The sequence below is a fragment of the Prionailurus bengalensis genome, chromosome B1, assembly GCF_016509475.1.
Source record: "Prionailurus bengalensis isolate Pbe53 chromosome B1, Fcat_Pben_1.1_paternal_pri, whole genome shotgun sequence".
In the NCBI taxonomy this organism is placed as follows: Eukaryota; Metazoa; Chordata; class Mammalia; order Carnivora; family Felidae; genus Prionailurus; species Prionailurus bengalensis.
In genome coordinates this window covers 127,284,888-127,312,238 of record NC_057344.1, presented here as the reverse complement: position 1 = coordinate 127,312,238, position 27,351 = coordinate 127,284,888, and the positions used below count along the sequence as shown (strand labels likewise).

At 37.4% G+C, this 27,351-nt stretch overlaps 1 protein-coding gene across 18 annotated transcripts in view; it reads left to right on the top strand.

Moving 5' to 3' along the window:
* The window catches only part of PDLIM5 (PDZ and LIM domain 5), a 223,168-nt gene that overhangs the window by 63,154 nt on the left and 132,663 nt on the right, over positions 1–27,351 (top strand). For 13 of the 18 annotated variants that reach the window (XM_043572071.1, XM_043572102.1, XM_043572094.1 and 10 more), the window contains exon 3: positions 4,839–4,990. The exons of the other annotated variants lie outside the window; for them this stretch is intronic. In XM_043572071.1, the coding sequence (XP_043428006.1) occupies positions 4,839–4,990 (152 nt within the window). The remainder of the gene's footprint in view (positions 1–4,838; positions 4,991–27,351) is intronic. 18 annotated transcript variants of the gene reach the window in all.

Below are 27,351 nucleotides of genomic sequence, written 5' to 3'. Positions count from 1 at the left end.
TTTTTTGCTACAAATTTTCTATGATTGTTTTATTTCTGTGATGTGCTTGCTCTCAAGAGATAAGAACTACAGTGAAGGGTTAGTCTAACTGGTGTATCTCTAACTCCTTATGAATCCCAAATAGCATACTTCTTTGTGGATAAATGTTCTACTTGGTGCAGTTTTGAGATTTTTGTTTGAGTGGCATGTTCTCTTGAGATATTAGTTTATTTTTAATGCAATTTTATAAAGATGCAGTACTACTTTTCTCTTTTGTTAAAATGTTTTAAGAAGAATTGCTGCTGGAACCACAGATTTGCATGGAGGCTAAGAATTTGGGGAGGTTTAGTCATAAATTTTATTTGATTACAATAAAGTTAACGACATGTTTAATGACACATTAGTATTACTGTGAGTTAATTGGCTCCAAATCATAGTTATTACTAACAGTCATTTAGGTTTTTTTAGTTATTCAAATCAAAGTGTAAAATCTTCTATGATTAGTTATTATTTTGATGTTATGTTCAATTTAAATGTTATTTTACACATGTGTACTTGGGTGTACAACACACCCAGAGGCAAGGCCTGGATCTAGTTGATCAAACCTAGGATACCTCGTGACCCTTTCTTCTTTCATAGTCTTGGTTCCCTGTTCTACCCTCTGTACCGGCACCTTCCTTTGTTCCTCTTGCAGTGTGTTCTCTTGTCTTCTTTCCTTCCTGTCCTTTCTTGACCCCCATTTCAAGGCTTCTTCACCACTGTTTTCTTCTTAATTCTTATTCTTTGGCCTCTTGGTATAGTGGCAACCCCTAACTGACCTGGGAAATAGAGATATGAGGTCATCATCCTATGAGAATGGAGTTTGGAAAAGTCAGAATTGGATAGTGGTAAGCAGAGAAAGGACATGGTGAGCTGGTTCTGATCCTATGGCATATCGTGTTCTGTTGCTGAATAAAGGAAAACTTTAGGCTTAGAGAAGCAGAAAGAAGAGAGTGGGTGAAGAAGGGATATTTGGTCTTTATTGATGGAGGGATGGGGAAGCCAGAAGGTCTGACTGGTCAGTTTGCAAAGCTGTCTTCTCTACACTGTAGGTCCTTGAAGCAGGTGTCCAGCCTATGTGAATTGGTGGCATAGTATAATAATAATATAATAATAATAATAATAGTAGTAGTGAGCATTTATTTTGCATTGTGAGGTATGTGCTATGCTGGGGTTTTATTTAATCTGCTCAAGAGCTCTGTGAGGCAGGTGAAAATGTAGTCCCCATTTCAAGGAGAGATAGATGAAGCTTAGAGAGGCCTAGTAAATTCATGTTACACAATCAAGAAATGGCAGAGCATGAATATGACCTCATGTTTACCTCACTTCAAAGCCTCTGCTCTGTACTGTTTTCTTACTTACTGTATGGACACAGGCAAGTAATTTAATCCCTTTGAAGCTCTCATTTTCCATCTATAATATAGACTAAACTGCCTGATAATGGCAAAAATGTACAGGGTCTCTTAAAGTTGCTTACTTACTGTTGGTGCTCAGTAAATAGTCCTAATTACTTTTTCTGGATCATTTCTTTCTCAGGACAGAAGAGCTACTCTTTTTTTTTTTTTTTTTAATGTTTTATTTGTTTTCTGAGAGAGAGAGAAAGAGAGAGAGAGAGAGAGAGAGAGAGAGAGAGAGAGAGAGAGCGCGCGCAGGGGAAGGGCAGAGAGAGAGAGGGAGAGGGAGACACAGAATCCAAAGCAGGCTCCACGGCCTAGAGCCTGATGTGGGGCTCAAACTCAGGAACCATGAGATCATGACCTGATCTATATAGTCAGACATTAACTGACTGAGCCACCCAGACGCCCCGAAGAGCTACTCTTCTAAAATGACTGAAGAAAATTTATCTCTGGGTATTTCCTGGTGCCTTTTTCCCTTACACACACACACACACACACACACACACACACACACACATACACACACACTCTCTCTCTCTCTCTCTCTCTCTCTCTCTCTCTCACTCTCTCTCTCTCTCTCTCTCTCCCCCCCCCCTCCCCATTTGTTTACTAAAGACTGGACTTCCTTCTCAAGAGAAAACGTCATCCTAATTGCAGATAAAGATTAAAATGCATCCCTAGGGGTTTTAGACCAAGTGTAGGTGATCAATATTAGAGCCTTTCTTATCTAGGTTAATGGGGAGGCTCAATAAGGATACCATTCTCTTGAAGAGCTTATAGTTGTCCTAGTTTACCTTCATTTCTGTGTCAGTAAACAGAAGCCCAGAGGTAGTTCCAACATGTGCAGCCATGTATGCTTGCAATTTAAGTGAGGCCACAAAGCACTGTTTTTAAAGAAGCATACAGCCTCGATTAAGTTTATGGAAAATTATGCAACAGTAATGAAAAATGCATCTCAGGATCAAAGGAGAAGCATTTGCTTATGATTAGTTTGATTTATGCTGAGCTTGACCCAGGAGCCTCCCACTACTGCTTCCTTCCTACACATTATACATTTATGAAATACACATATACTTATGGCTGTCATATAATATGTACAAGATTTACTGATGACAGAATGTTATTACTGTTTCAAACAAATGCAAGCTATTCAGACTTGGAAAAACAAAAAATGAACTATACAAATAATGAGTGACCTTGTAGTTTTTCCTTAGCTGCTAACAATTCATTATAGTACTATATTCTACCCAATTAAGAAAGAAAAAAAAGATTTATCTTTCTAATGAATGGATGGTCTGAGGAAGTGGTTTTGGGGATAAATGGAGCTCATAGGAGTATTCAGTAAGGTGTCGTCTTTAATAAGACTTAAATTTGTTTCTATGTGCTGGGCCTTTCCCACTAAATGCAGCATTATTTCAGGCTCTTCATGATCTTTAGTTTAAATTGTGTGACGAGAAGACCTGAGCATTGAATAATAAACATGGTTAGAGATTTAGAAAAGATGCTTATGTCAAAAATCCAGATGACTAATATTACTGGCCCCCAAAACTGTAGACAAAAAGGAATTTATTTGACAATTTAAATAATATATGAGTTTGATAGGAGTTAAATTTTGATCTGTTTTGTTACTTTGGAAATTTTATTTCTTTAGTGTTCAACATAGTATAAATTTTTCTTACCCTTAAATATCTCAGCAGCTGTGAAAGGATTACTTTTGTTAGTGTCAAGAGGAAAACAAAATCATGATATACTGGGTATGTGATAGAGAACATTCCCTTTGAAGGGTTTAAAATCTTTTTTTATACTTTGTATCTGTGAGATTTCATATATCTTTGCTCACATAGGTATTTTTTCTTAATAATTTCAAGAACTATTTTGGTCACTTGATAGTTGTATTTTAAAATGAAATAAATTTCTAATTATGTAAAATTTTAGTTTTTCCTAATTTCACAGTGTAAACAAACCATCGCCAGTGTTAAGTAATAAATCTGTGGCATCCATTCATTCAGTATGTATTTTGTGAAGGCCTGTAGTGTGCCAGGCACCTGAGGAAACACAGACATGGGCCCTTCCTTGATGGATCTAACCTTCACTACCGTTTTCTTGATTTTAGATCCAGACATTTGTTCTCATGCATTAAGATTGGTCTGCCTTGATCATTATTTTTAAGGAAAGAGTTTGACAACTGATAGTAATCAAAACCTAGCCTAACTGAACATACAAATATCCATTGTATTTATTTCTTTGTTTCCAAATTGTGAATTGTAGCACTCAATTCATGTTTTGTTTGTTGAGGTATATAGTTTTTTAAAAAGACGTAATTTTAGCAAAATGTTCTCTAAAATATTTAGTTGTGTTTTTTTTTAGTTTTTTAAAACTTGTGGTAATAACAGTAAACCATTTTTAAGTGTACAATTTATTTGCATTAAGTGCAGTTACAGTGTTGTACGACCATCACCACTATCCATTTCCAGAATTTGTTCATTATTTCAAATAGAAACTGTATAAAATCTTTTAGTTTTAAGTATCTAGAGAATATTGGTTGTTTTCTTTATTTGTGCCAAGTCTCACCTGTCTTCCAGCAACCCAGTATTCAGTGTGATCTACTTGTACTTAATGAATTCTGAGCTTGCCATTTGAATTAGAATGGTTACTTTTGATTTGTATTTGTTCCATGTTTCTAGGTAGTTATTAAAATTGCATCATCTTTCATTTTACTGCAGTTTAATATTTGTTTGGTTTTTTGGAACAATGAAATATATATGAACTTGGAAGGAGATCAAACTGAGTAATGTGAACATGGAAAATTTAATAGAGAAGGGAAGAAAAACTGGGGATTAAAGACTGTGGTACACAAAAAAGTCTGATAGTCTCAGACACAACTGGTTTCCTTCCCCTCCTACTAAATGCCTGGAGCAGGAAGCATATCTAGTGTAAAAGATATTTGGGTCTGATCTAAAAGAATTCAGTACCCCAGACACTGGATATGAATTGGACTCAACAAGAAGGATTGTTCGGTTAAATCTGCTGTCTGTGTTACTCTTTGTGCTCAAAAATACAGCTGTTTAAAGAGTTCTAAACATTATTTTTGAAAGAATTTAAATACCCTGTTCACATTACAGATGCTAAAATGTCATTTGCTTGGCTACTTCTCTTCTTCATTCATAACAATCACATGGTACTGTTACACAATAAAGAAATGGAGAAATTATCGGGGAACCTTTTTCAGAAAATTTAGCAAGTAAGAATTTAAGAAAATAGGAAAGTTATTTGTTACCTGTTAATCAAGATAACTTTTTATTAATTTGTCTAAAAGTATATAAATCTACTTTTCTTTTGATATAAGCAAAAGTATAATTTTCATCTGCATTTATTCTCTGTTTTTTAAGGAGTGACACTCCTAATGAAATCTATTCATTACAGCTAAAAGATGGAGGCAAAGCATCCCAGGCAAATGTAAGAATAGGCGATGTGGTTCTCACCATTGATGGAATAAGTGCACATGGAATGACTCATCTTGAAGCCCAGAACAAGATTAAGGGTTGTACAGGCTCTTTGAATATGACTCTGCAAAGGTAATTTGCATTTTTTTTTTTTTTTTAACCTCAGAGAGAACAATACTGAGGAATGTGTTTTTGTGTATCTGATTCATGGTATTAACTCAAGTTTCTACTACCACTGTTTCAAGTAGATAAATTAAAAAATGTAAAGGGTTTTAAATTGAATAATTGAACAGTATGAAAAATTGGTGAAAGCTTTGGATTATTTCCCCATAAAAAGACATGTATTCATGTATTCATAAAAATTGTATGTTCAGTTTTAGAAAATCTAAGATTTCCTAAAATTTCTCAGTAAAGTACAGGCTAAAAATTCTTATTATAGGGTAAAACTCTTGGCCTTAATATTCTGGGCAGTATATTAGAGGGTATTATTTCAAGATCTAGTTTGGCTTTTTCTTAGTATGTCTTTTGCCCTTTTTTTCCTGGGTAGAAAAATAATTTTTTTATATACTCATTTGAAATGCAAATTTTCTGAACTTACTGTTTTGTTTTTTAAAGTTACTCTGGCTTTAGTTATAGCATAGCTAATCATCTCATTGATTATAATATATCAGGCATTTTGAGCATTTCAACATTTGACCTGCTGCCTTGAAATCATGTGGATTGCTTGCTAAAATTACTGACAAAATCAGAACATCAGAAAGGACCAAGAATTATATTTTAATAAGCTGCCTGTGATTATTATGAATTATAACATTAGGCTGAGGGGAAGGAAGGTGAAGGGGAGTGGGGAGAAGGTGACTGACTGATGGCTCTGAACCTTTAGGCTTATGGGGAAGGTGGGTATGGAGGGTTTTAAATAAGTCTTGTGTTTGATGATTACAGACATATTCTCTATTTCTGTAAAATTTGGAAGACACCATTTTCTTCCTTGAAACGTCTCAGGCTTCCATAAATTATTGTGTATATTATAAATTTTTAAGAGGGGAATAACATGTGGTACCAAACATATTTGGCTATGGAACCGTTTTTCCTTGGAGTCTCTCCTGGGACTATTTAAAGGCTATACTATACACAGGCTAAATTTTATGTACTTGTCTGGAAGAGTATCAGTTTGGTCTTAAAACTGAATAGGAGAAATTTTTGTGAACTTAGACTTACAGATTTACTTTGATGCAACCATTCCTCCCCTCGCCCCTCCCCCCCCTTTTTTTTGGTGGGAGAAATTCATTTCAGTGGGACTATTTGGTCAAAGGTTATTCGTATTTAAATATCAGTAGCTATTAGATATATATTTTAATGCATATAAAGGAGTCAATGAGAAAAAATAACCTTGCTAAAAAGTTCTATTTCTGTAGTGTCCTTTCTGTTCTAGGTACTGAGACATATAACACAAAATTATTGTTACTAATTATATGAAAAGTAGCCATTTTTGTTTATAGTCATTTTTACTAAGTATGAATTTTGAAAGGATACCATGAAGCCAAGAAGATTAAATTGTCTGAGATGTTAACTAAATAAAATAAATAGAGATGGTGATGGGTGTTTCTCAAATTCTAAAGTTGGAAGTTTATGTAGAGTGTAAGTTCTTTTCCTGGGCTGTGTATCCCTTCTTTCATATCAGCCTAATTATTTTCACATTACACTCCTTCTTATTTAATGACCCAGGACACAGTGTCTTATTTTCTGTTGAAAATACTTCTGGGTCCCCTAAGAATAGATGAAAACCAGATGTTACCTTGTTTGGATGCATTTCCAATGTAAGTAATCTGTTACTGACCTTTAATAAAGATTCTCTTAAGCTACTTAACTATGAATTTAACGAGTTGTTATAAACATTTGGAGATGCGGCATAATCTTTATATTTGTGAGTATGGATATTCAGGGACCCAAAACATGAGAGAGAATTTTAGAGTTCTATTGTTATTTGTTGTAATTCTCAAGTTTTTGAATACTTCTTGTGTTAGGCAGTGTCAACCTGAAAAGAGATTTACATTTAAGAGAATTTATGGTTTAACATTGACATACTACTGAAGAAATATTTTTTTGCCTTTCAAGGAAAAAATAAAACTTTGAAGAGGTAGTTTCAATTCTTCCCTATACATACACGAGTCCCTTCTTAAGTTCTCGCTTCTCTCAAAGCAAATAAGTAGTTTTCCTTCCACTTATTTCTGAATCTGACAACAGCATCCTTTTTATTATTTATTTATTTATTTATTTATTTTTGGAGACAGAGCACAGGCAGGGGCAGAGAGAGAGGGAGACACAGAATCCGAAGCAGGCTCCAGGCTCCGAGCTGTCAGCACAGAGCCTGATGCCGGGCTCGAACCCACTAACTGTGAGATCATGACCTGAACTGAAGTTAGATGCTTAACCTACTGAGCCACCTAAAAAAGTTTTTTTATTTATTTTGAGACAGAGAGAGAGAGAGAGAGAGAGAGAGAGAGAGAGAGCACGCACACAAGTGAGGGAGGGGCAGAGAGAGGGAAAGAGAAACCCAAGTAGGCCCTGTGCTGTCGGCGCAGAGCCCGATGCGGGGCTTGATCTCACACAAGAGAGAGATCTTGGTGAGATCTTGACCTGAGCTGAAATTCGGAGTCAGATGCTTAACCAACTGAGCCATTTAGGCACACTGACACGAGCATCCTTAATTGGCCTCCAGTCACCTTACCTTCTTTATTCTATCTATCACCAACCAGACTGCTTTGTATTCTCCTTCCAAACTGAATGACCTACAACAGTATTTGTGCTGTGTAACTCTTTTCTTCATAAACATGGACTTTGCTTTGTGAGTATGTAGTACTTCCCTTTATAGACTTTTCTTAATCCAGTTTTCCTTGAAGCAGAACCTGAGGTGGGATTCCTGTACAAGTAATATATCAAGAAAGGTTTTTGAAATGTTACAACAGAGTGAGTAAAGCAGAATTGGGAAGAAGAGGAAACTGAGATGAGCGAATAATGTGGTTTCAGGGGTTATCTAGCCTTAGCTTGATCCGGGAGGGAACTTGGGAGCAAAATCGTATTATAGAGGATGTCTTGCCCTGAGGCAAGGGAATTGGGCTTTTGTCTCCCTTCCCTTGCATTTGTTAGACATTGGCCACCAGTTGTTGAGGAAATGTGGATGTGTGTGGATGTGTGTGCAAAGTGCATGCAGGGGAGGGGTAGGAAGTAGTTTCTCTTGTGGCTGGTGTGAACAGAAAGTGGCTGGTGTGAACCATTAGCATTTCCTTAGTTGCTGTACCAAGTTGGTAGAAGGGTCCCAGAGGACCCAGTCTGGATACAGCACTTGCTATGAGATTCCTTCTAGACTTGAGTCCTCTTGCTCAGAGGATTAGGCTCTCTATGATCTAGACTCAGATTGTCCTCCCCAGATCATCACGACTCATCAGTGAATGCCATCATTTTATTTAGTTCCTTACTGTCCTTCACCTCCCTGGCTGCCCTCTCATGAAATTCACTTTATCAGGGATGCCTACCGACCTACATGCCAGCTCATGTCTCTGCATCCACAAAGCCCACATCAGACTTCATCTACCCATAGTCTTTTCTTTGCAACTCATTCATTTTTTTTTTCCTGTCTGAATGCCAATGACCAGTTTCTACCATTTGGTTCAGCATTTAATTATATACTAGGTATAACCAGGAATAACAAGGCACATTCCATGAGTCATATAAATAAATCTAATTAGTTAATAGTTGTACCTAATACTGTCTATATAATTAACTAATTACTCCATGTATATATTAGTTCTGCTTCTCCAGCTAGACTCCTTGAAAGCAAAGACCATGGTTTTTGCACTATTTGTGTTTAACAGCATCTTGAATAGTTTTGTGTTCTTAATCTCTAATTAATATTTGATGGATACCAGCATTAACTCCCAAACTGGGAATCGTTTGCTTATTCCACAAATAGTCTCGAGCTTTTACTGTGTGCCAAGCATTGTTATAGATGCTGGGGACATGCAGTGAACGAAACAGACAAAAATCTCTGCTCTTACAGTGCTGACCTTTGAGTGAGCAGAGATAGACAATAAACAAGTAAGTAAAAGCATGTATTATATTACATGGTGATAAGTGTTATGGGGACAAACAAAGCACGTAAGGGAGATAGGGAATGCAGGGGTAAGGAATTGCAAGTTAAAATAGAGTGGTCAGGAAAGCTTCGGTGAGGTTATTGGATATTTGGGTCATGAGTATCCCAGGCAGAGGAAAGAGGTGGTGCAATGGCCCTGCCTGGGAGGCCAGATTGCCTGGAGCACAGTGAGTGAAGGTAGACTGGTAAGAGGTAACATCAGAGAGGCAGCAGGAAGTGGCTTGAGATGGGACAGAACTCGTAGAGCCTTGTGGGTCACTGTAATGTTTGTAATCAAATTTAAGTTTTCCTGGACCTAAAAAAAAATTGTGAGAAAGCCCTGAAGAGTTTTGGTGCTTGGCCAGACCTACCAGCAAGGTTTGGGAAATGACTTCATTATTGGAAGCAGGGGCTAGACAGAGGAGAGAGCAAGCTTCTCCCCAAGTCCCCTCAGTGGCTGTGCTGCCTTTTCCTTCTAGCGCTGGAAACACTGGATGGTTGCCACTTCTGTGGAGTTCTGCTCACCTCCACCCAAGAATCCCCAGGGGGAGAATATAAGAGAAAAGCCATTTTTGTTTTTGAAATTAAAGTTACCAGGAATCTTGTTTTGTGAAATTTTTTTGCATGAAGTACTAATATGTATCTATTTATTAAATAAATATATAGTATATATATTTGATTTATCTTTTCTTTATGCCCAACCTCAGTATCCTAAAATAGGATTTAGATAAGAAAAAGCAAGATAAAGATACTTGCTTATGATTAAGGTTATTTTGTAACTGTTTTTTCTATCTAGTCTAATTTTGGAATATTTAATAAGGCAAATATATTATCTTTTTGATATCCTAAAAAAATAAGTCTTGATTCACTGTGTTCTGTGTATCTAATGCATATAGAGGTGTGGAAGATTTCATTTTAATTTGTCTTTTATCTTTGGAATAGGAGTAGAAGTTTCTTTTTCTTTTTGTTCCCCCTGCAACTGGAACTAATTCTAAGAGTACTACAACCGGACAGTGAACAATTCTATTTGAAATTATTTTTCCTCTTGGGGAAATTAGGCAAATAGTAGTGTCCTTATATCAATTGCATTTGGCCTATACTTTTATCCAAGTCCAAGTGGATTACTTTTAAAATACATTTCTGCTAACAAAAGAAGAAAATTACTTTCTAAAGCTTTGATGTCCGATAACTATTAAGTAACTAAATTAGAGTTGGATTCTATGAATAAGGTTTTTAACTGTTTCATTTTATTTCAGTAATTCTTTGCATAACTTAGATAAACTTGCTACTAACTTACTGTATGAATTAGGGGAAGTCACTAAACTTCTGATACTTAATTTTCTTGACTATAAAATGAGGTCATGGGTGATTTCTAAGTTCCTTTAAATTCTGGTTCTTGTTCTGATTTTTCAGCTGTAAATGGATAAGTTCCCTAGAGCTTGCTATTAGATCAAACTAACTTAAGTTTGCTTATTTTGGCTGAGTGAATCAGGAAATTGGACTTTCTTTATTGGAGTTATCTTAAACTGTGCCAGGTTAGCAAAGTGACTTGTACTATTCTGCTGACGTTAAGGTGAAAGGTAGGTCAGATGGATATTCAAACAGCATTTAATCATAAAAAAATATTTTCTATATTGGTTCTTATTTTGTGTTTTTAAATTAATCCTCTCAGAATCACAGAGAACATATATTGTTTTTTAAGTCTTCCTTGTTTCTCACAATACTGGTAGTGACAGGTCTGTGGTTTTTTTTGTTGCTTAGACTTTATTTTGTGTATAACTTATTATGATTGGAAGTGAAAGATCTAGAAGGATTAAATTTTGAAAAATATTGATGTACTCTCTTTTCTCCTCCCCTTTTCCTCATCCTTCAAACAACAACAAAAAATTGTCAGAGGTCCAGTAACTACTACTAATGAATGACAGATTGGAATAATTTAATAGGCTCACTGAGTTACAAGAAAAAAGAAAAAAGTAGCTGTTGTACCAGACTGAAACTATTAGCCTTCTTTTGTTTCATTTTAATGGATTGCCTAACGTTTTATTACTGTTAGCTTTATGGGTTCCACTTTGCTCTTTCAATAATAGCATAGAGGCAAGAGTTTAGAAAGTATTTTTTTTTAAATCAAGGTTTTCAGTTCTCTATTTGGGATATTTGAATTCGTGTGAATTAGAAAATATTTAGTTGGATTATCTTTTCATTGGAATTGCACGTTGATATTTCACATGCTTTTCTAATTTATATTCTACAGTTTAGGTTTTACTGTTTTTTTGTTTGGTTGCTTGTGTTGGTTTTAGTTTTGTTTTTTAAATCTCAAGTGGGAGGATGACTCTTTCTCAGAAGGGCTAAGTCTGATCACGTCACCCCCAGCCCCATCACTAAAATTAGCAGTGCGCCTTAGAAAAAGGGAAGAAGACAAGCATGCATTGACCTCTCTTTTGTGCAGTACTTTAAAAAATATATAATTTAATCCTCATATGAATCCATCAAGGAAGGAATTAACTTTCCATTTTTCAGATGAGTACATTATGGCTTCAAGAGTTTATGTGATTTACGTATCAAACCCAGGTCAGTTCAAAATCTATGCCCTCCCCACCTTCTTTGTTGTAGCAATGGACTTAATGACTCCACTATCCTAATACAATTTGATAAGACAGATTAGTAACACAGGAGGGTAGCTTTTTGACTCTCACTGGTAAGCAATAGCAGCTGTATCCACAACGGTACTTTTCATTTTCACTCTCACCTGTGGATCGGTATTCTAAAAGTGATATATATATATGCGTATATGAACTGAAATCAGACAATTAACTGACTGAGCCATCCAGGCACCCCATCTGTAAGTAATATTTTACTTATTTTCTAGGTGTTTCATAGACCCTATATATTAGAATGAAAGGAAAATTTAAAAAAGGAGGCTAAATAGTTTAGTGGGCCACTAGACAGGAGTATTCATTTGGATGCTGACTTGTGTGTATGGTTGCCTATCCTAAATCAGAATGTGATCTTTTAATTTTCCCTCCTAAGTTTATAGCTCTGTTGACTATATTTGCTAATTTATTTCTGTCTTAAAGTTTGAAGTCTTGGTTCTTCAGCAGGCTTCTATCTGTGTATTCCATGGGTAACTAAGGATTCAGGAATTTTGAAAAATGTATTTTAGGCTTTCTGCTCTTTGGAAAAGAAATAACTGTCAATTATCAAGTAAGTCAGAAGGCATAGAAGAGAGGTATTTATCTTGTATCCCCTTTCCTCCATTTCAGTAGGGATAAAGATTGTTGAAAATGAACTTGGAGGCTCAAGTTAATTTTTTTTGAGAGTCTGTGGCAATTTGACAACAAATTTGGTAGCTATTGGTTGATCAGAGTATATTTTGCAATTTGAAATTCTTCCCCTTGAGCTTTATATCGTGAAAGTGTCTGGTTCTTTTTTTTTTTTTTGAGAGAGAGAGAGAGGGAGTGAGCAGGGGAGGGGGGAGAGAGAGAGAGAGAGAGTGAGAATCTTAAGAAGGCTGCACACTCAGCGTCAAGCCCAACATGGGGTTCCATCTCACAACCCCAGGATCATGACCTGAGCCAAAATCAAGAGTCGGATGCTCAACTGACTGAGCCACCCAGGTGCCCCGGAAGTGTGTGGTTAGTTCTTACCAATAAAACTCTTATTTATTCCTGTGAAGGAAAAATTATTTCAATCTGTAATCCTTTGGGAAAACAGTCCTAGGAAATAATACATCCAAAGACCTGTTATTTTATCAAAAAGCTTTATTGAAAAATTTTAATATGTAGAATTGTTTGCGCAGAATTTTTTTAAAAGGCCATGAAACAGAGCTAGAAAGAAGGGGAATAGTAATAACGCTGGCTTTGAAATTGGGCAAACTTGGGGCAAACCTTGGTTCCACCACTTTCTAGCTGTGTAATCTTAGGCAAGTTATGTAACTGAGTTTCAGTTAGCCATTTGTTATTGGGCATAGTAATAATTGCCTTCTAGAGCTCTTATAAAGTTTAAATGAATTAGCATGTGTAAAGAACCAAGGGCATAATAGAGATAAGTTTTTTCTCCTTTGTCCCTCCTCCTTTCCTCATGGTCAGTATTATCATTGTATCTATTGTAATGATGGTTCTTGGAGATCATCGTTATTTTGTTTCTTAGCAACCAAATGGGTGTGACTGGAGGGAAACCGAGAAAATGCGAGGGCAGTCTGGTAGGTAGTTATGTGAGAAAGTCAGAAAGATAATCGCACAAGAGTTAGAAAAACATTGTTTAGTCCAAGGAGTGATTTTTTAAAAATATTCACTTATTTTTGAGAGAGAGAGAGAGAGAGAGAGAGAGAGAGAGAGAGAGAGAATCCCAAGCAGGTTCTGCACTGTCAGCGCTGAGCCTGACCCTGGGCTTGAACTCATGAACCCTGAGGTCATGACCTGAGCCAAAGTCAGATAGATGCTCAACGGACCGAGCCACCCAGGCGCCCCTGCCGAGTGATTTTTTGATTGTGCACTTGCGTTAAAGCTTTGTACAGCAGTGCAGTGGATACAAACAGGCTTCCCGCCAGCTAACTAGTGCTTTTGTTCACAGTGATCGGCTGAACCAATAATTTATGGCAGCGAAGAGAAACCAGTACACACCTAGTCATGTTTATTCTGCTAATTCCTCTTGTTCTGCTTGTTGTAGGGATCGTTATTCTCTTCAGAGTGGGTTAAGTCAGACAAACAAAAAAATGAGATTTGTTTTCTCTCTCCCCCATCCAAATTCATGTGTACTTCCTTTAATGTCCTGAGTAACATATTAAAATAAAGTTAAATTACTCACTTTTGGACTGTGTTTTTATGATACTCTTAGAAATCATTTTTTATAAACTTTTGTCAGCACAAACATTAATTACTTAAGTTCGGTTGAAAATCTCGTAATGTTCCAAGTTTTTAAAAACTGGACTTTTCCTCCAGGTTTACATTCTGACTGGCAGCCATAAGGGGTAGATATAAAGAGAGTGGTTTATGATTTCTGCTGTTAAGGAATTTTTATCCATCCATTGGGAGAAGAAGAGACAGGAAGTGCTACTGCAGGGATCCCATTCAGATGGAAGGCTTTCCTGGGGTGCTGAAACTTGGGCCAGGCTTTCAGGATGAGGAGGGTGTCTCAGATGGAGGAACAAATGCCCTCTGAGGTGGTGCAGAGGTGGCCAGTCCCCAGGCATGTGTTGGGATGAACATGTTGACCATTTGGAAACAGAGCTGGGGACAAAAGGAAAGGTAGATTAGAATAGTGCTTTGCAGGGCTTTAGACACTGAGGCATTTATTAAACGTTTTTATCTGAGAAGCGACATATAGTGAAACTGCTTGGAAGAAGGTGGAGAGACACACAGAGGCAGGGAGACCGGTCAGGCAAGTATTGCAGTAACTTTACTACCTGAGGGCTTGAAATGAAAACAGGACAAATGAGAGAAAATAGAACTTGAAGAGTAATTCTAAAAGTCACTGTAGTGGTGTGAAATGAGGAAAGAGGAAAGAGACAGCTATGGTCCTGATTGTTAGCCTGCTGGACCACACTCCATTCTCCTTTCACCGCCCTCCCCCCGCCCCACCTTGCTGTTCTGCTTACTGTGGCCTCCCTTCGGCTTCCGTTCATGTCACTGAAACTGCTTCACCCATGGAGGTCCCACAGATTTCCTCAGCCTTTTTAACTTGTTCAAAACTGAGCTCTATACCTTGTCTCACCAGTTTGCATCCCCTGCTGCACTGATCTTGGTGAACGGCTCACCTCTACCCCATCACCCAGATTCAAAAGACTCATTCCTTGCCAGAACCTTTATTCTCTAAGTACCTGTTAAGTTGCATTTGTGTATATCTTGAGACCTTGAATAGAATAGAATAAATTAGCATGGCCCGGGGGTATGATGGTGGGAGAGACACAGCTCCCAGTCCTAATGCCTGGGTCTTAAAGGGAAATGTTTAAGATCCATTTGTTTAGCTTATACTAATGGAAAACTTGTTGTGCTGATCACTGAAGATAAAAAGCAAGTCCTTACATCTGCCTTCAAGGAGCTCACTGTATGGAGCACTGGTTTCTAAACTTAAATAAGGACCTCCCCCCCCACCCCCCTTTTAATGTCAAATATTTTATGGGTAACCCTTCCCCCATCACATTAAGATAATAATTGTATTTTTAGTAACCACAGGTTTCATAAATATTGTATTAAGGTAGTAATTGTATTTTTAGTAATTGCAGATTTTATATTGTATTGCGATTTTAAGTGAAGAGGAAGATTTTTACATTTATGTACAAGAATCTACATTTATTTTAAAATTGAAATATATGCATGATTTAAGCAGACTTTCAGCTTAGTGCTTAGGACACAGATGAATTTATGACTCACTTGTGAAAACTTAAAACTGTGTGCCAGTTACCTCCAGCTGTTTCCAATTGTGATTCAAAGATTGGGAACTACTGGCCAAAAAAATTTCAAGCCATCTGAAAGTAGAGAGACCAAGTCATAAGCAGAGCATCCGGGGAAGGCAAGTCTGATGAGAGAGAGCATGAGAGTGGGGAGAGAAAGAGACAGACAAACATAGTAGGACAGTTGAAAGAGCAGAGAAGCTTGGGAAGATTTTCCTGGTCACATCTGCTTATTAGCACGTGTGCTAATCGTGGACCACGATTCTTCCACATTGTATTCTACCAAATTGAGCTTCATTATCATTTTAAGAAAGAAATAAGCTTAGTTTCAGAGTTTTAAATGTTTTTACTTTTTAAAAAATTTTTTTAAATTTATTTTTGAGAGAGAGAGAGAGCGAGCACGCGCACAAGCAGGGGAGGGGCAGAGAGAGGGGGAGACACAGGATCCGTGGCAGGCTCCAGGCTCTGAGCTGTCAGCAGAGAACACTATGCAGGGCTTGAACTCACGAACGGTGAGATCATGACCTGAGCCGAAGTCAGATGCTTAACTGACTGAACCATCCAGAGCGGCTTGGACTTAGAAGATACTTCAAAAAATATTGATTGCCTTTCGTTGTAGAGAATGCTGCCTTTAAGTTATAGTAATTTGTGCTACTTTTGCCAGATAAATTTAGAAACAATTCATAAGTTAATAGTGAGATACAGTGACAGTCTGGTCATTCTTGTGTATTTAATGGCAGCAGTCTCCTTGGGGTTCCAAATAAACATTTTTGTCCATAGCATCAAGAACTTTTGAAACAGTTGAAATTCAAGTCATTCCCAACTGTTTCCAGTGGCTGTTGTTGCTATTAATGGTCTCAAAGATTGAAATAGCTTAGGCTTTATGTGAGGTAAAAAGTAAACTGGACTGTTTGTGCAAAACACATATGTGGCAGATTACTTATACTGTCCAACTTTGTGGCTTACTTTTTCTTTAATGTATTGTAAAGCCTGCATTTTCACAGTAAACCAGCTTTATACACAGGTTTCTAAATGTTACTAGTCTTAATTTTTTTTTTTTTTTTTTTTTACCAACCTTGCTCCCTTATTAACAGTTTAAATGCATAACAATAGTCCTTCATTCATCTGTTTTTGGGTATGGATTTTAATTTCTTGAGTAATACAGCAAGAGTTTATTTCTGAATTATGGTAAAACTCCACAGATGATAATTCTGAATTCAGTGACCTCTCTTAAGTTTATAGCACTGTTTTCCTGTGTAATTCATCCTGTTACAATGAATATGAGGGACTTTCCAGGTTCTTTTGTTTTACTGGAATTATATAGACTCTGCTTTGAAATAGTGGATTTTTTATTATTTTAGAATATTTTTGTTATCCTGAGAATATGTTTGGTTACCAAATTATTCTTAAAACTAAGAAAAGTATTTTTGTATTTGAAAGATAAACTTGTTGGGGCGCCTGGGTGGCGCAGTCGGTTAAGCGTCCGACTTCAGCCAGGTCACGATCTCGCGGTCCGTGAGTTCCAGCCCCTCGTCAGGCTCTGGGCTGATGGCTCAGAGCCTGGAGCCTGTTCCCGATCCTGTGTCTCCCTCTCTCTCTGCCCCTCCCCCGTTCATGCTCTGTCTCTCTCTGTCCCAAAAATAAATAAACGTTGAAAAAAAAATTAAAAAAAAAAAAGATAAACTTGTTAATTGCCTCTTTCAAAATAGGATTTTAATCTCTTTGACACACTGAAATGTACAATATCTCTTTCCCATATTTCATAGATTTTGTAATGTTCATGTAGATTTAATTTTCTGGTGAGAAGCCTATTTGCTATTAGTGAGCCAAAGAATCATCTCCAAAGGGTCAGTGCAAATTGCTCCTTTATTGCAACTTGGCTGTGCTGTTTTTTATTATTTGCATGTAGTTTTTGTTGCTATATAATATTTACAGTTGAAATTATTTTGGTATTATGCAGAAAATAGTTTATTTTTTATCTATTCCTTTAAAGAGGCTTAATAGGCTATAACAATATTCATGTTTCTAAGAACTTTAGTTAATAGTTTTTCTTCTGAGATATCTGATATTAAAACTGTTAAAGTTGCTAGGGAAGCTGGAAGATTCAGTCTTGTTTCTTAGCACACAGTAGGGATTGGGTAAGTGAATGATATTAAAAAAAAAAAAGCTAGCATTTTATTTTTTATTTTTCCCCCCAAATTGTCATTTAAAATTCTGGTTAACATATAGCGTAATACTGGTTTCAGGAGTAGAATTTAGTGATTCATCACTGACATATAACATCCAGTACTCATCCCAACAAGTACCCTCCTTAATGCCCATCACCCATCTAGCCCATCTCCCCACCCACCTCCCTCCACCAACCTCAGTTTGTTCTCTATCATTAAGCGTCTCTTAATGGTGAGGCGCCTGGGTGGCTCAGTCGGTTAAGTGTCCAACTTCTGTTCAGGTCGTGATCTCATGATTTGTGAGTTTGAGCACCGCGTCGGGCTCTGTGCTGACAGCTCAGAGCCTGGAGCCTACTTCAGATTCTGTCTCCTTCTCTCTCTGCTCCTCCCCTACTTGTGCTCTGTCTCTCTCTCAAAAATAAATAAATGTAAAAAAAATTTTTTTTAAAGTCTCTTAATGGTTTGCTTCCCTTTCTCTTTTTTTCTTTCTTCCCATATGTTCATCTGTTTTGTTTGCGAAATTCCAATTATGAGTTAAATCATACGTTATTTGACTTTCTCTGACTGACTTATTTCACTTAGCATAATACACTGTAACTCCATCCATGTTGCAAATGGCAAGATTACATTCTTTTTTATGGCTGAGTAATATACCATTGTGTATATATATGTGTGTGTGTATATATATATTTATATATATATAAATTTACATATATATATATATATGTATATAACCTCTTCTTCATCAATTCATCAGTCAGTGGACATTTGGGCTGTTTCCACAGTTTGGCTCTTGTTGGTAATGCTGCTATAAACATCAGGTACACATAGCCCTTCAAATCTGTATTTTGTAAATGCTTTGGGTAAATGCTGAGTAGTGGAATTGTTGCATTGTAGGGTAGTTCTATTTTTAACTTTTTGAGGAACGTCCATACTGTTTTCTAGAGTTGTTGCACCAGTTTGCATTCCCACCAACAATGTAAGAGAATTCTCCTTTCTCTGCATCTTAACCAACATCTGTTGTTTCCTGAGTTGTTAATTTTAGCCATTATGACTGGTGTAAGATGGTATCTCATTGTAGTTTTGATTTGTATTTCCCTGATGATTAGTAATGTTGAGCATCTTTTCATGTATCTGTTAGCCATCTGGATATCTTCTTTGGAAAAGTGTCTATTCATGACTTCTGCCCATTTCTTAACTGGATTATTGGATATTAGATTTTGTAAGTTCTTTATAGATTTTGGATACTAACCCTTTATCAGTATGTCATTTGCAGATATCTTCTCCCATTCAGTAGGCTACCTTTCATTTTCTTGATTATTTCCTTAGCTGTGCAGAAGTTTTTTATCTTGATGAAGTCCCAATAGTTCATGTTTGCTTTTGTTTCCCTTGCTCCCCCTGACTTGTGTAGTAAGAAGTTGCTGCGCCTGAGGTCGAAGAGGTTGCTGCCTATGTTCTCCTATAGGATTTTGATGATTTCCTGTCTCACATTTAGGTCTTTCATCCATTTTTAATTTATTTTTGTGTGTAGTGTAGGAAAGTGGTCCAGTTTCATTCTTCTGCATGTTGTTGTCCAGTTTTCCCATCACTCTTTGCAGAAGAGACTGTCTTTTTTCCATTGGATGTTTTTTTCTGCTTCTCAAAGATGAGTTGACCATTTAGTTGTGGGTCCATTTCTGACTTTTCTATTCTGTTCCATTGATCTATGTGTCTGTGTTTGTGCTAGCCTCCAGATTTGCTTTTCGTTTTCAGGGTTGCTTTGTCTATTTGGGGTCTTAAGTGGTTTCATACAAATTTTAGGATTGTTTGTTCTAGCTCTGTGAAAAATGCTGGTGTATTTTGATAGGGATTGCATTAAATGTGTAGACTGCTTTGGACAGTATAGACATTTTAACAATGTTTGTTCTTCTAGTCCATGAGCATGGAATGTTTTTCCATTTCTTTGTGTCCTCTAGTTTCTTTCGTAAGTGTTCTATAATTTTCAGAGTACAAATCTTGTACCTCTTTGATTAGGTTTATTCCTAGGTACCTTATGGTTTTTGATACAATTATCAGTGGGATCAATTCCTTGTTTTCTTTTTCTGCTACTTTGTTATTGGCGTATAGAAATGCAACAGACTTCTGTACATTGATTTTATATCCTTTGACTTTGCTGACTTCATGTATTAGTTTTGGCTATTTTTTTTTGGAAACTAGCATTTTAAATTCTTAATCTTAACAAGTTATTGGGCTTGGAACTTCATACACTTTAGTCATTTAGTCTTCATAGCAATTATTGTGACAGATATTATCACCCCACTTTACAAAGAGGGTGAGTAAATACTGTACTTCAGACTCACACAACTTGTATGTAAATAAGCCAGAATTCAAGCTCAGGTCTGTTTACCTCTCATATAATGATCATTCTACAACATCACACTGTCTCTTTAAATAAAGGAATTAAGAAAATATTCTTACTGTGTAGTCATCATAATGCCCGTTGTCTAAATGTTCATTTTACTATTCCAAATATACCACAATAAGAGTTTTTGGCATAAAATTTGTTCCATAGGAGGCAGAGAAAGAGGTACTTATGGAGACATTTGTTTGATATTCCAGTAATTCCAAATTCCATGGAAAATATTAGTAAGAAGTCAAGTGTTCTTTGAAAAATTTGTGTTTTCAGGAGCTCTCACCGTATTCTGGCAGTAATGTTACCTCGTTCATTCCTTTAGCAGCTCCAACATACGCATTCTCCGGATTTATTAAAGCAGCTTTAATAATATCTTCATCTGCGAAACAGTTTTTCAGTTGAATTACAATGCATGGCTGAGTTCAAGGACAGAATTCATAGCATTTTAGAGGAAGCAGCTCTAGCTGTCAGCCAGTAGTACTCTTAGTCTCCTTTCACCATTTGCCTCTATTTATGCTTCAGAGTTTCTTTTTGATCTGTTTTAAAAAATACCTACCAAAAAAAAAAAAACAAACCTACAGTGACAACTCTGTGACAGGGGTGCCACTGGGATTGGAGTTGTGCAGCAGAGGAGAAAAGGAACAGCAGGCAGGCGTTAGGCCATGAATTCAGCTTGCTCAGCCAGTGTGCCTCCTCACTCTGCTCTACTCTGTTCTCCATTTGGTGCTCTGACTACAGTGTTCTTTTAGGTATCTTATCTGTATCTTATACCAAGGGGAGGAAATATGCTGGATTTAGTGGCAAGTTGGTTTTTACCAAATATCTTTACTCCGAAAGTAGCCAACATGTTTTCCGTTTTCTCTAACCTTTTCTCCTACTTTAAGTTCATCTTCCTGCATTTCTTTCTTTCTTTAAAGCCTTAAAATCCCTCCACTTGTCTCTAAGGTGTCAAACTGTCCTTTGCTAATTACACATGTCTGAAGCTTGAATAAACCATATGCACTTGAACTACAGAAATAGGAAAAAAGTGTATGTTAGTTTCAGTGGATACAGAGACCTTAAAAATACTGAGATACAGATTTCACTGCCCCTGCCACCCTCCCCCCCCCCCCCATGAATGAATGATGATGGTAGGAAAAAACAGCATTTTTCAGTCACCTGAAGTTTGAAGTTCTGAAAAGGAAGCATTTTTTAGACTAAGGGCACTAAGAAAGTTTTCCATGATCTTAGAAAAGAGATCTTCGTTGAGAGTGATTCCATGACTAAAATATAGAGCAATTTATGATTTAGTGCCAAAAGTACTCAATTTTCCCAGGAATCGGATGAGATGAGCTGGGGTGGAGGTTGGGATCAAGTGAATTAAGAAGCTTGAAAGGATTGTAAAAACCTTAGCAAAATGCGAATGAGTGGTGAGATGAACTAAGTTTTCTGTGACTCAAACTTAATGCACATGTGTCTGTATATAATTCATACCTCCCACTTCCTTTGTAGTGTAGAGCTGTGTATGTGCTGCCGACTGAATTTGTTGGCTAAAGAAAAGGACTTACAAACAATGGAGAAATGTAGGGGAAGATTGGGGCTGCTGAGGACATGATGTACCAAAGAGAAGGCACCCTTTTTTCCTCCCTCTCTTCTGCAAGCATGTATTTAATTACAGTGGTGTGCCAGTGGCTGTGCTAGGGTCAGGGAATAGGTGGAGAAATTAATGTATGTCTTAGTTCAGGAAAGCCCTAATGGGGTGAAACAGACATTTTTATAATCCAGGTTGATGGTTGTCAGAATGTGGATATATACAAGAAGCATCTGGAACATGGACAAAGAGTCTGAAAGAGGCAGAGAAAATGTCCTACCAGATAGTGCATGAGCTGAAGCTAGAGTATAGAATAGGGGCTTACCTGTGGTCAGTAATGGGAGAAAAGAAGGCATTCTAGGCAGAGAGGACAGCTTGAGCAAAGCCGCTCCTTTCTGAGAACTTGTCAGCAGTTCACTATGGCTGAAATGTAGTTTTTGAGAGAACAGGAAGAATAGGAGATAATTAGAAGGTGAAAGGGTTCAGATTATAAAAGATCACAGCTGGGGCGCCTGGGTGGCGCAGTCGGTTAAGCGTCTGACTTCAGCCAGGTCACGATCTCACGGTCCGTGAGTTCGAGCCCCGAATCAGGCTCTGGGCTGATGGCTCGGAGCCTGGAGCCTGCTTCCGATTCTGTGTCTCCCTCTCTCTCTGCCCCTCCCCCGTTCATGCTCTGTCTCTCTCTGTCCCCAAAATAAATAAACGTTGAAAAAAAAAAAAATTTAAAAAAAAAAAAAAAAAAAGATCACAGCTGCCATAAGTAAACTTTTGAATTTTGATTCTTAGTTAATGGGAAACTATTGAAGAGTGGTTTTGAAATACAATAATAAATGTAATAATAATAGTGTTTATTGATCAGGTGCTTTAAATTAGGCATTCTTTTAAATGCTTTACATATAACTCATTTAATCGTTTCATGAACTTTGTGAGGTGTCTGATGCTTCATGAGTTTGAGCCCTGCATTGGGCTCTGCGCTGACAACAGAGAGCCTGCTTGGGATTCTCTGTCTCCCTTTCTCTCTGTCCCTCCCTGGCTGTCTGTCTGTCTGTCTGTCTGTCTCTCCCTCTCTCTCTCTCTCTCTCTCTCTCTCTCTCTCAAATAAATAAACTTTAAGAACTTTGTGAGGTATGGATGCTATTATTATTCTCCTATTAAGATAAGGAAATGGAGGAAAACAATGCCTAAGGTCATTCTCCAGGATTACAAGCCCAGCTATTCTGGCTGTGTGTAAATGTGTAGGGCGGGGAAGGAAGGAGACCAGTTGGGTGGGAAGGAATGGAGGCCTGAGTGAGGAGAGAGTTGTGGGGAGGAAGCCCTGATGGTGAGAGCTGGAAGTTCCAAACTGGTTGAGGAACTTTCTGAGGAGCAGCTGTCTTGATCCATGCCTCACTGTCTCTTTTCTGTTATTTATCTCCCATTTTAAACTCAGTTCTGTTTCTTTTGCTTAGTTTTTCTCTCTGCTTCTTTCCACTTAGTAACACTGATTTACTCATTCCCTTAATGACTATTTGTCAGGTTTTTAGTTGGGATTAAAATTCATTAATTCCCGTACAGTTACAAAAAACAAAACAAAACAACAACAACAAAAAAACCCACAAAAAACCCCTCGTCCCTGCCATAAAAGGACTGTTTGATGTAGTGTGAATACTACAGCTAAATACAGTACTTGTAATTCAAGTTAGTGTGAGCAGAATGATAAAGACTTCTGAGAGAGCCATGTTCATTTGACCGTGTACTTCATTTTCCATTTGTGTTTCTAAAGCCATCGAGATACATTTATTTGAGCTGGTAAGGTCTGCAGCTTCCTGGTTTCCTTAAATATAAGAGCTGGGCCCCTCATAGAGCTATGGCATATTCTAGATTTAGGGGTATAGAAAACTTAGTGTCCCCTAACACATACACACATTCACCTCTTCCAGATTTCCCAATATTTGGTTTTAAGAGGCAAAAAAAAATCTCATTAGTGAGTGTAAAACCTCATTCACATCTGCTACTGGATTGTAAGTTCCTAAGGGCAAAGGCCATGCCTGTCTTGTTTACAGTAGTATGTACTGACCTTTCCCACAGACTTGCTCATGGTTTGTGCTGTAGTGTTTGTTGAACTGAATACAGCATATGAGGGTGAACATTTCCTAAAAATACTTTTATTAAGAATTAAGAAATGAAAGCAAACAATGTACAGAAGCAATGAGTGAGACTAATGTGCACAAGTTTGTGATGCTAAATAAAACTATACTAAATTGTAGCACAGAATGGCAAGAACAGTTTTGTGTGGCAGCTCCACATGGTCTATCCGTCCCTCGGGAGCTATAACTTTAATGTCTGCATTTTTAGATCTTGATTATAAACCCATCCCCTTCTTTTGTCCAACCAACTATCACCAGCTAGGGAGTGAGGTAATTCATTCTCCTTTCTACTGCCTCTGCCCATGGTGAGAACAGAACTTCCATAGGCATCTTTTCTGCCTACCTGGAAGGGGCTCATGAAGGACACACCTTCTGTCCCTCCAGCTCAGCTTCTCTCCTGGGAGTTAGAGTCAGTGTCTCGTTGCTTCTAACTTGATACTCATTGGGCCACTTTACCATTGAGTGGCATACACTGTGCCATAACAGGGTCATAGTCTCCAAGTTCTACTTCACCTTTTGTTCTCATGTGTGGCAGGTGCCCTGGTTAGGGGAGAGGACTGCAGTTCTCTCTTACTTCTTGTTCCCTTTTAATCTACTGGTTTTTTGTTGAATGTTGCAAAGACCACAAAGGACCAGAGACATCACTACAAACATGAAACCTACAGATAACACAATGATCCTAAATCCATATCTTTCAATAATAACAATGGATGTAAATGGACTAAATGCCCCAATCAAAAGACGGTGGAATGAATAAAATCAGAATGGATAAAAAAACACCCATCTATTTGCTGTCTATAAGAGACTCATTTGAAAAGAAATTTTTTTTAATGTTTATTTATTCTTGAGAGAGAGACAGATAGAGACAGAGTGTGAGTGGGGGAAGGTCAAAGAGAGAGGGAGACACAGAATCTGAAGCAGGCTCCAGGCTCTGAGCTGTCATCACAGAGCCTGACGTGGGGCTTGCGCTCACAAACTGTGAGATCATGACCTGAGCTGAAGTCAGACGCTTAACCGACTGAGCCACCCAGGTGCCCCTACAAGAGACTCATTTTAGACCTGAGGACACCTTCAGATTGAAAGTGAGGGGATGGAGAACCAACTGTCATGCTACTGGCAGTCAAAAGAAAGCTGGAGTAGCCATACTTATATCAGACAAACTAGATTTTAAACTAAAGGCTGTAACAAGGGCATATATCATATAATCCATAATCATATGGATAGAAGGGTCTATCCATCAAGAAGAGCTAACAATTATAAATGTTTATGCACCCAATTCGGAAGCACCCAGATATATAAAACAATTAATCACAAACATAAGCAATCTTATTGATAAAAATGTGATAATTGCAAGGGACTTTAATACTCTACTTACAACAGTGCACAGATCATCAAGACAGAAAATCAATAAAGAAACAATGACCCTGAATGATACACTGGACCAGATGGATGTCACAGATATATTCAGAACTTTTCATCCAAAAGCAGCAGAATATACATTTGTCTCGAGTGCACATGAAACATTCTCCAAGATAGAGCACATACTGGGGCACAAAACAGCCCTCAATAAATATAAAAGAATTGAGATCATACCATGCACGTTTTCAGATCACAATGCTATGAAACTTGAAACCAACCACAGGAAAAAGTTTGGAAAATCTCCAAATGCACGGAAGTTAAAGAACATCCTACTAAAGAATGAATGGGTGTCAACCAGGCAATTAAAGAATAAATAAAAAAATATATGGAAACAACTGAAAATGAAAACCCAACAATCGCAACCCTTTGGGATGCAGCAAAGGCAGTCCTAAGAGGATAATGTACTGTTTTGCTTTTTTGTTTTTTAATGTTTATTTATTTATTAGAGAGCATGTGTGTGCGAGCCGGGGAGGAGCAGAGAGTGAGAGAGAATCCCAGGTAGGCTCCACGAAGACAGTGAAGCTCAATCCCACTAACCATGAAATCACCAGGACCTGAGCTGAAATCAGGAGTCGGATGCTCAACAGACTGAGCCAACCAGGGGCCCCTTATCTACTGTTTTGATAACTGAATGGAGTCAGAGATGGAATTTAAAATGAGAGTGTTCTCTTTGCCTGAACACAAATCAGAAATCCTGCATTTTGGACCTTAAAGTTGGTTTGTATTTAGAAAGGGTTTACATTTACTTCTCATTTGCCTACCAGTTTTTGGTAGGCAGTAGCTCTGCAGAGAACCAGGAAGGAGGTTTCAGTGATAGATCTTACCTTCTGAGTAAGAGAAGGTTTTGAGGGCCACCTGCTCAGTACACTTCATGGTCTCCTTAAGTGTCTAATTCTTTGAGTTAGAAGAAGAAATCATTGTGCTTCATAACTATGCCTTCACTGAAGTAATATTTGGTCAATGGATCTTTTTCCTTTTTTTGTTAAACCATTTACCCTGTTTTTATAATTCAGACTATTTCCAATGATCTCAAATATCTTTTATTTAATCTATATAAATAAGTTAGGAGTGGATGGTCCTTTTTCCAAGGCTTCTGATAAAGTTAGCTTTAGTCTAAGAGAGTGAAATAAATGAGAAAATCATTTGCCTTTTCTAGAAACAAATCTTAACGTTTACAACTGCTAATTTTTAAGATATTTTTAGTAGGGTACCAAATACATTTTAGTAATTCATTTTATAGTAAGGAAAGAAATATGTATATTTTCTACTCTGGAAAAATGCAAAAGCAGATGTTTGCATGTAGAATGACTGCCCCTCGTATATATTAATTCATTAATAGTAATTGGTAATATTTATTGTGTACTTATAGATCAAGGGTGCTTTGAATACACTGTCTCATCAAAGTTTTTCAACACTATTTTTTGGTACTGTATTAGTATCCTGCGGCTGATGGAACAGATTACCACAATTGGGGTGCTTAAAACAACAGCTATTTACTCTTTCCTAGTTTTAGAGGCCAGAAGTCAGAAATCAAGATGGTGGAAGGGTTGTACTCCTTTTGGAAGCTCTACAAAGACTCTTTCCTTGTCTCTTTTCAGCTTCAGGTGGTTGTTGGCATTCCTGATGGCTACCTTACTCCAGTCTCTGCCTTCGTGATCACTTTACCTCCTTCTCTTTGTGTGTGTCTTCTCCAGTTCTGTCTTTTATGAGGCCATTTGTCATTGGGTTTAGGGTCTGTTCGGTAATCTAAGATGATCTCTCAAGATCTTTAACTTAATTATATCTGCAAGACTGCTTTTCCAAATAGGTAACATTCACATGGACATACCATTCACCCAATTACAGATACAGACTTTTAGCATCGCCATTTCTCAGGAAGATTATTTGACCGAGTAGTGAATTTATGACTATGAGCTGTCCTCTCCACCATCACACTGTGACTCCATGCTGCTGTATTCTGCTTGATTTGTAGATGATCTGTTTTGAGGCATTGCCTGTATGATATCTAGTCTTTTATTAATTAGTTGTGACTTCACACCTGGCTAAGTGTTGTTGTTGTTGTTGTTGCTTAGTGTCTGTTTTTGTAAGTAGGGTGTATAAGACTCATTGAGGAATTTTCTGAATGCAAAAACTGGAGTTACTTGCCATGGTTAACGCCATCAGGAGAAAAGGCATCTCATTACTTTGACAGCAGCATAGACTTGTTTTTCTTGTTTAGTGAGACCAATCAGAAACATCAGAGGTCTAATCCTGACTTCATCACTTACTAGCTCTAAGGCTATGAGCAAATTACATTAGTTC